At 48.2% G+C, this 9595-nt stretch overlaps 1 protein-coding gene across 1 annotated transcript in view; it reads left to right on the top strand.

Moving 5' to 3' along the window:
• Window positions 1–7983, top strand: part of LOC143962924 (protein GOLM2-like) — a gene marked incomplete at its 3' end in the record, with an annotated part of 29609 nt that extends 21626 nt beyond the window's left edge. Inside the window, 2 exon segments of the mRNA XM_077472425.1 lie at window positions 7708–7810; window positions 7899–7983. Coding sequence (XP_077328551.1) covers window positions 7708–7810; window positions 7899–7983 — 188 coding nt within the window.
• Between the last annotated feature and the right edge of the window lie 1612 nt (window positions 7984–9595).

Consider the following 9595-nt stretch of genomic DNA (forward strand, 5'->3'; position numbering starts at 1 on the left):
CGGTGGGAGGTATGGCGCCCCGTTGTGGGGGGTCGGTGGGAGGTATGGCGCCCCGTTGTGGGGGGTCGGTGGGAGGTATGGCGCCCCGTTGTGGGAAGTATGGCGCCCCGTTGTGGGGGGTCGGTGGGAGGTATGGCGCCCCGTTGTGGGGGGTCGGTGGGAGGACCAGTGCCCCACTGCGTGTTGTGTCCAAACTCTGGACTTCTTCAGTAGGTAGCCGGACAATGACACCAGCACACCTCTATAATGCTGCCTCTACATTGCTATGGTGGCCAGCTTGTAACCCACGTTGGCGTGGTTTTGGACTGCACGGATTGATTTTCATTTGTAGTTTAGGTGTAGTGTACATCCATCCTCAGTCTGCCAGTACAAATCGGTGGCAGATGGTGGCCGTACTCATATGTATGCAGACTTGATTGGCTACATGCGTACAGAGGTGTGTATGCATCTCCCTGAATACAGACCGCTTGCGTTTTTGGTGAGGCACATGTAGCCGATCGGATTGGCATCTGTTTTTGCATATTTGTATGTTTAAATCGGCCGTCGCTTGCCTTTTGATTAGTAGAAGGTGACTAAGACCCCTTTCACGCTGGGGTGTTTTAGCGCTAAAAATGGCGCCTGTAAAGCACCTGAAAATGCCTCATCTGCAGTCCCAGTGTGAAAACCCGAGTGGTGCCCTTATTATGTTAGAAAAAGTCTGCAAGCTGCATCTTTGGGGCGGTTTGTGAGTGGTGTATACGCCGCTCCTCCCCATTGGAGTGCATAGGCAACGATGCCAAGGTGCTTCAGCAGCAGCGCTACACGAGCGCTTTATAACCCCTTTTAACCTCTTCTAGGGGGGTTAAAAGCACCCCGCACCCGCCCGAATAGCATCGACAAAGCACCGCCGTAACGGCGGTAAAACAGCACTAAATATAGCGGCGCTTCACCGCTACTGCCCCAGTGTGAAAGAGCTCTAAATGATGACTGTACACTGCACCTGTCACTCCCAGCAGAGAAAATATGGCCATGTTTTATGCTATACAACCATTTGTGGCCGTGTGCATGAAGCTTTAGTATTTAGATGTTGGCCGAGCATAGGCCGCTGGATGGATTAGCAGGGAGGGGTGGAGGACACTGAGCAGAGGCCAGTGGAGGGATTGGCGGAGAGAGGTGGAGGACACGGAGCAGAGGCCATTGTAGGTATTGGCAGAAGGGTGGAAGATGCTGAGCAGAGGCCAGTGTAGGGATTGGCAGAGGGGTGGGGACACTGAGCAGAGGCCAGTGTAGGGAATGGCGGAGAGAGGTGGAAGATAATGAGCAGAGGTCAGTGTGGGGATTGGCAGAGGGGTGGAGGATGCTGAGCAGAGGCCAGTGTAGGGATTGGCAGAGGGGTGGAGGACGCTGAGCAGAGGCCAGTGTAGGGATTGGCAGAGGGGTGGAGGACGCTGAGCAGAGGCCAGTGTAGGGATTGGCAGGGAGGGGTGGAGGACGCTGAGCAGAGGCCAGTGTAGGGATTGGCAGGGAGGGGTGGAGGACGCTGAGCAGAGGCCAGTGTAGGGATTGGCAGGGAGGGGTGGAGGACGCTGAGCAGAGGCCAGTGGAGAGATTGCTCAGTGTCCTCCACCCCCCCCCCCCCCCCCCCCGCCAATCCCTCCACTGGCCTCTGCTCAGTATCCTCCACCCCTCCCTGGCAGAGGCCAGTGGAGGGATTGGCAGAGGGGTGGAGGACACTGAGCAGAGGCCAGTGTAGGGATTGGCAGGGAGGGGTGGAGGACGCTGAGCAGAGGCCAGTGGAGAGATTGCTCAGTGTCCTCCACCCCCCCCCCCCCGCCAATCCCTCCACTGGCCTCTGCTCAGTATCCTCCACCCCTCCCTGGCAGAGGCCAGTGGAGGGATTGGCAGAGGGGTGGAGGACGCTGAGCAGAGGCCAGTGTAGGGATTGGCAGGGAGGGGTGGAGAACACAATAATCAGAGGCCAGTGTAGGGATTGGCAGAGGGGTGAAGGACGCTGAGCAGAGGCCATTGTAGGGATTGGCAGGGAGGGGTGGAGGACGCTGAGCAGAGGCCATTGTAGGGATTGGCATGGAGGGGTGGAGGACGCTGAGCAGAAGCCAGTGTAGGGATTGGCAGGGAGGGGTGGAGGACAGGGGTAGAGGCCAGTGGAGAGATTGCCCAGTGTCCTCCACCCCTCCCGTGCCAATCCCTCCACTGCCCTCTGCTCGGTGTCCTCCACCCCTCCCTGCCAGAGGCCAGTGTAAGGATTGGCAGGGTGGGGTGGAGGACATTGAGCAGAGGCCAGTGCAGGGATTGGCAGGGAGGGGTGGAGGACATTGAGCAGAGGCCAGTGTAGGGATTGGCGGAGAGGGGTGGAGGGTTTGGCAGAGCGGGATGGAGGGTGCTGATCTGAGGCCGTTGAGGGATTGGCAGAGACGGTTAGAGGGCACTGAGCGGAGAGGTGGAGGACCCTAAACCATTGGCAAGGTGGATGAGTCTAATAAAAAATATCACAATAGACAGCAGAGTCCGACATAAATTGCAGGAGACCCAGTGAAGTGACTAAGCATGGACAGATCGGTCATTGTTAGCCTCTCCCGGTGATGGAATCCACAGGGTAATTACCACCCTATTTTATATAACAAACAAATGCTCTTGTTTCCATTAGCAACCAGATGCATTCTTTTTATTCATCACTTGCTATTATGGGACAGCTGGATTTATATGCCAACAAGAAACAATCTTCTTTTGAGAAGTTTTGTAAGAAAGGCCTTCTAGTCTGGAAGATTAATGGGTGTATTATACCCGGGAATTAGAAATACTACTGCTATAAGCCGAATCTGTCACCAGGTTATTTGTTCTATAAAGCCATGTTGGCACTCTTGCTAGTACGCATCAATAACAGTAATGGGCTGAAATATTCACCCTTTGTTTGGGAGAAAAATGCTGCTTCCTTCAGTGTAGGTCACATGATCATCATTGGCAAGTTCAGCTAATTGAAAGTGGAACTAAATTGTGTCTGAGCGCAACAACCTGAAAAGGCTTTTAATTCATTTTTTAATATTCAAAGCAAACGCCCCCATCCATCCATGTCTCAACGCTTTATTTTGCTGAGCAATCGCTTTGAAACCCCCTCCCCTTAGCATTTCTAGCTGCGCCCATCTTGAGTAAGGACAGGTGTGGGGGAAAAGGAACTACCAACCTCCCCCCCCTCATAGCCGGTCTGACGCACACCTGAAAAAAATACCGGCCTCCAACCTCCCCTCATAGCAGGTCCAACACACCTTAAAAAGATACCGCCCTCCAACCTCCCCTCATAGCAGGTCCAACACACCTGGAAAAGATTTTTTTCAAAAAGAACCAAAAACACTGCGCTATTCAAATGTGTAGACGGTATACAAACAGCAGCTAACACAACATCTAGGTGTACAAATGTGGCATAATAAATTTTGTGAAAAAACAGTGTAGCGCTTATTCGTTTTTACCACATTACAATGTGACCAATGTAATCAGTGCATACATTAGACTGTGCAAACAAATAAATACATTTAAACACTCTTTGCTATATATGATAATTAAAGCTAGAATGTCCAAACAAATATATAAAAAAATAGGAAAACAACGTGAAAACAAGTGAAAAAGTTCTCCAAATTTTCTGTGTATGATACGATGAAGTGAAAACAGTCCTACACCTTCTCCAAAGAATGATCGCACAATCACCGCATGAACCCTCCACCACATAAAATGGGGGGCTTACCAGATTTAATGGATCCTACTCAAAATTATATTTGGAGGATCATATATGCTTGTAGATATACATAGGCTTTTTCGGTGTTGTCCTTTTCTGGAAGACTTTCAAGTGTGGCTATTTCCTCTGCAGTATGTCTCCATCCACATAAATCATCATAGGTAATGGGATAGATATAAAAGAAGAAAGCAGGGACCACAATAGCGTAACTCCGTTTTTCGTTTCAAGTAATTTAATAAAAAATTATCAAACTCACGTGTACAAAGAACATAAGCGCTTTTTCAATAAAATCTCAGGCTGCAGAGATTTTATTGAAAAAGCGCTTATGTTCTTTGTACACGCGAGTTTGATAATTTTTTATTAAATTACTTGAAACGAAAAAAAATAAGTGTTGCTAGAATGTATTTATTTGTTTGCACAGTCTAATGTATGCACTGATTACATTGGTCACATTGTAATGTGGTAAAAAACGAATAAGCGCTACACTGTTTTTTCACAAAATTTATTACACCTGGAAAAGATACCGCCCTCATAGCAGGTCCAACACACCTGGAAAAGATACCGCCCTCCAACCTCCCATCATAGCAGATCCAACACACACCTGCAAAAGATACCGCCCTCCAACCTCCCCTCATAGCAGGTCCAACATACACCTGCAAAGATACCGCCCTCCAACCTCCCCTCATAGCAGGTCCAATACACACTCGCAAAAGATACCGCCCTCCAACCTCCCCTCATAGCAGGTCCAACACACACCTGCAAAAGATACCGCCCTCCAACCTCCCCTCATAGCAGGTCCAACACACACCTGCAAAAGATACCGCCCTCCAACCTCCCTCATAGCAGGTCCAACACACACCTGCAAAAGATACCGCCCTCCAACCTCCCCTCATAGCAGGTCCAATACACACCTGCAAAAGATACCGCCCTCCAACCTCCCCTCATAGCAGGTCCAACACACACCTGCAAAAGATACCGCCCTCCAACCTCCCCTCATAGCAGGTCCAACACACACCTGCAAAAGATACCGCCCTCCAACCTCCCCTCATAGCAGGTCCAACACACACCTGCAAAAGATACCGCCCTCCAACCTCCCCTCATAGCAGTTTCAACACACACCTGCAAAAGATACCGCCCTCCAACCTCCCCTCATAGCAGGTCCAACACACACCTGCAAAAGATACCGCCCTCCAACCTCCCCTCATAGCAGGTCCAACACACACCTGCAAAAGATACCGCCCTCCAACCTCCCCTCATAGCAGGTCCAACACACACCTGCAAAAGATACCGCCCTCCAACCTCCCCTCATAGCAGGTCCAACACACACCTGCAAAAGATACCGCCATCCAACCTCCCCTCATAGCAGGTCCAACACACCTGCAAAAATTACTACCGCCCTCCAACCTCCCCTCATAGCTGGTCAACAGACATCTGCAAAAAAAAACTACCGCCCTCCAACCTCCCCTCATAGCAGTCCCGATGCACAACTGCGGGAGAAAGGACTACCTACATCTAACCTTCCATAGGCGGCCTGACATACACCTGCAGAAAAGATACTGTAGCACTCCTGGTGGTGAAGAAAGGTGCTGATGAGAATCTTTCAAGAGAGTGATGACATAGAGGACACTCCAGTGATTATGGCTTGACTTGGAAATCCCTTTTTCCTCATGTTCACTAGCAAATCATCCTCTGATCCCTCCCCCTCACCACCTAGTTTAAAATTTCTTCCAATCTTTTGGCAAACTTTACTCCCCAAAAAGCTGCACCCCTCCCATTTAAGTGCAGTCCATCCCTGCTATAGAGACGCTAAACCGAACAAAAAATCAGCCCAGTTCTCATGAAGCCAAACTCCTACTCCCTGCACCAGTTCCTCGACCACTTGGTAAGCTCCCCGTTGCCTCTCTAATGTGGCTCGAGAGGTACAGGCAGTATTTCTGAAAATACTGCCTTGGAGGTCCTTTTCTTCAATATAGCTCCTAAGTCCCTGAAATAATTTTGTATGTTGCTCCATCTTCTTCTAACTTCGTCGTTAGTACCAATATGTACCATGACGGCTGGGTCCTCCCCAGCCCCATCCAACAATCTGTCCATGCAATCTACAATGCCCTGAACCCAAGCACCCGGTGATCGACATACTGTTCGGCGATAATGGTCTTTGTGACAGATTGCCCTCTCTGTCCCTCTAACAATTGAATCCCCTACCACCAGAATCTGTCTAACTTTTTCTGTAAGCTCGCCCCTATCTTCACTGGAGATGTTTCCATGACTCCCCTGGTAGTGTGGTGGGGTCTCAACGCGAGCGCCACGTTGTGGTGGGGTCTCAATGCGAGTGTAAAATGTAAATTTTTAAATTTAAATCCATTTCAATAGCCATTTGTGGACCAACCGCCCTCAATTTACTGTGGACAGGTGGCCCGTGCAGGCAAAGCACTGTACTGGTATGTCACTGCCTGCTAGGGTACACGTGTGTCTCCTGCCGACACCCGCTGTGATTGTACACAGTGGGAATCTGTCAGCAGATTCTGGCCAATGGATCATGGACCGGAGTTGCTGATCATCTGTGTCCAATCACAGCCTAGAGCTCTGTGCTGACAGTCAACAAAGGGCTTTGTACAGAAGGAATGATGGCTTTGTTCTCCCAAAGCAGGGAGTAGAAACAAAGATCTTGATTAAAAACCAGCTTAGAATGCACATGTTTCACGTTGTTAGGCGCACATTTAACCCCTTGATTGCCCCTAGATGTTAAACCCTTCCTGGCTAGTGTCACTAGTACAGTGACAGTGTATGTTATCAGCACTGATCACTGTATTGGTGTATTCCCACCCCCCCCCCCCCCCCCCCCAGCATCAATTAGTGTCAGATTGTCCGCTGCACTATCGCAGTCCCATTACAAGTTGCTGATCACCGCACTTGCTAGTACTTAAATGGCAATGGCAGGTACTGATGTCAATGTTTAATATATATGTAAAGTGCTGCGTAAATTGTTGGTGCTATAGAAGTACCTGTAATAAATAAAAAAAATAAAAAAATTCCAGTCTTTATTACATAAACCAATTAATATACCCTTATTGGGATTTTTTTAACAAATACATGTAGCAGAATAAAATTTATGAAGAAATAACTTTTTTTTTTTTTCTTTTTTTTTTCTTTTTTTTAATGGATAGGTTTTGTGTATAAAAAAAAAAAAAACCCATTTTTTATTTTTATTTTTTCCTAAATTTTCAGTCTTTTGTTTATATAATTAAAAAAAAAAAACCCCAGTTGTGGTCAAATGCTACCAAAAGAGAACTCTATATTTGTGTGAAAAAAAAAAATGATGTAAATTAAAGAGGGATTCCACCAAAAAAAAAAATATTAAAAGCCAGCAGCTATAAATACTACAGCTGCTGACTTTTAATAAATGGACACTCGCCTGTCCTGGGTTCCAGCGATGCCGAGGCCGATCGATCGCTCGGCTCTCGGCTGCTGTCGCCACCATTCTAGGTGAGGGAATCAGGAAGTGAAGCGAATCGGCTTCACTTCCTGGTTCCCTGCTGCGCATGCGCGAGCCGCGCCGCGCAATAGGAAATCTCCGCACTGTCACTGGGACCCGTGTGTGTCCCAGCAGACAGCGCGGCAGGACAGGAAATGGCGTAGACTCCCACGGGAGTCTATGCCCGGAAGTGGGTGAAAATACCTGTCTTTGACAGGTATCTCCACCCCCCTCCCCCCTGAAAGGTGCCAATTGTGACACCGGAGGGGGGGAGGGATCCGATCAGCGGAGGTTCCACTTTAGGGTGGAATCCCGCTTTAAATTTGTGTACAGTGTTGTATGACTGTTGCAGTTGTCATTTTAAAGTAGCGCAGTCCCGAACTGCATAAAATGCCCCGGTCATGAAAGGGGTAAGACCTTATGGGGGGCAAGTGGGTTCACAGCGCCAGCTACGTTGGCCTCCACCACTGAAGAGTCATCTGTATTGTGTTTATTTTTAATTTTTTTGCAGAACAATTAAATGAACTGCGTCAGGAATTCCTGCGACAGGAGGATCAGTTGCACGAGTACAAGAACAATTACACCTTGCTGCAGAAATCACAGAAGGAAGAGAGGTCGGGATTTAATCTTCAGGAGCTGTTTGCATTTGGAACGGTTATTTGTGCTGCACTGTATCCACTAATCTTCTGATGTTCACATTAGTCAACAGTGTACCAAACAGCTGGCCGATCAGAAGCGTGAATATGAAGAGAGCATTAGGAAGCTGCAGATGGCAAGCAAAGATAAGGTGAGCCAGATTCTGAAATGTCTGCCCATTGCAGTGATGGTGTGTCTCCGGCAGAAATATCAACTTCAAGCCAGGAAAATAGTTTATTTTTTATTTTTTGTTCTAAAGCTAAACCTTCTCTCTCTCCAATTTTTTTTTATTTTTTTATTTTCAGTAGAACTATAGACAACTTTTTTTTTATTTTATTTTTTTCTTTTTCATTGTGGTTGGAGACTTTAAGGTAAAAATGTTTAGGTATCAGCCCCCCGGCATATACTTACCTGAGCCCTCATTCGATCCAGCGCTGTGCATGTGTGCAGCTGTTCTCTCCCCTTACTGCCGGGTCTCACTGGCTTTGGGGGGGGGGGGGGGCACCGGGAGCCATTGACTCTCCCAGTGCTGTCAATCAAAGGCAGTAATGGGGAATGGGCCAAGTACCGCTGTCTGCGTCAGTGGATGAAGCAGTGAGTACCCCCATGGGAAGCGGCTTTCTGTAGGGGCACTGGACAGGGGCCAGGAGAGCTGGTGGGGGACATAAGAGGTTTGGGGGGCCGCTCTGTGCAAACCGTGCTGGCAATGGTTTACATAGTCACATATATGCGGCCATTCGGCGTTAAGGCTCTGCACGCCGAGAGGCTGCATATTTGTGTGTGTGTGTGTGTGTGTGTGTGTGTGTGTGTGTGTGTGTGTGTGTGTGGCCGGCGTTGAACCTCTTTTTCTCTCAGTCAGAGCTGTTTTAGCATTTCTTTGCACACGTTAAAATGCACATTTTAGACCTGAAGATTGGGTAAAACCCCGGAATATTATTATGCTCTGAAACCAGGACTCTGGAGACTAAAGTGGTGGTAGATGCAATTTTTTGTGCTACATGATGATAGAGCAACTGTTTATCATGATATTTTCAGTAACGAATACACGAAAGTTTAGGGCACAGAAGCACAATGGGATTCATTTACTGAAGGCAAATAGACTGATCACTTGCAAGTGCTGTTGCTTCAGAGATTAGTATAGGAGAGGAAGCTCTGCTGACTTCCATCTTCCATTCATGTGCAAGCAAAATGCTGTTTTTTTTTTTTTTTTTTTTTTTTCTCCTTGCATGTGATCGAGTAATCTTTGTAGTCTGGGGTTGATTTACTAAAAGCAAAAAACAAAGTTTTACCCAATTTGTGGTAAAATAGAGGTTGCGTTGAGTAAATGCATGCCAAACTTGTTGAGTCTTTAACCACTTAGGCCCCTTTCACACGGGACGGATCCGTGATGATCCGCTTGCTCAGCGGGGATCGCTCCGTTTATCTACGCTGAGCCGGCAGATGACGGGGCGGTCTCCGCACACTGTGCAGGGACCGCCCTGTCAGCTCTCCACTCTCCTCTATGGGGTATCGGATGAACATGGACCGTCTGTATGGGTTCATCCGATCTGCTCTGCAGACGGATAGAAAAATAGGGATTTTCCTCCGTGTGCAGAATCGGACAATAGCGGAGACGGACGATATCGGGTGTCTGCGGATGTTCATCTGCTGACACCCGCTATCCCATAGGAATGCATGTATGTCCGTATTTCATCCGCAAACGGATGGATGAAATACGGACATATCGTCCGCATGTGTGAAAGGGGTCTTAAGGACCGAGCCTC

The sequence above is a fragment of the Lithobates pipiens genome, unplaced genomic scaffold (assembly GCF_037356315.1).
Source record: "Lithobates pipiens isolate NorthernLeopardFrog02 unplaced genomic scaffold, aLitPip1_a1.2 Scaffold_8, whole genome shotgun sequence".
NCBI classification, from domain to species: domain Eukaryota; kingdom Metazoa; phylum Chordata; class Amphibia; order Anura; family Ranidae; genus Lithobates; species Lithobates pipiens.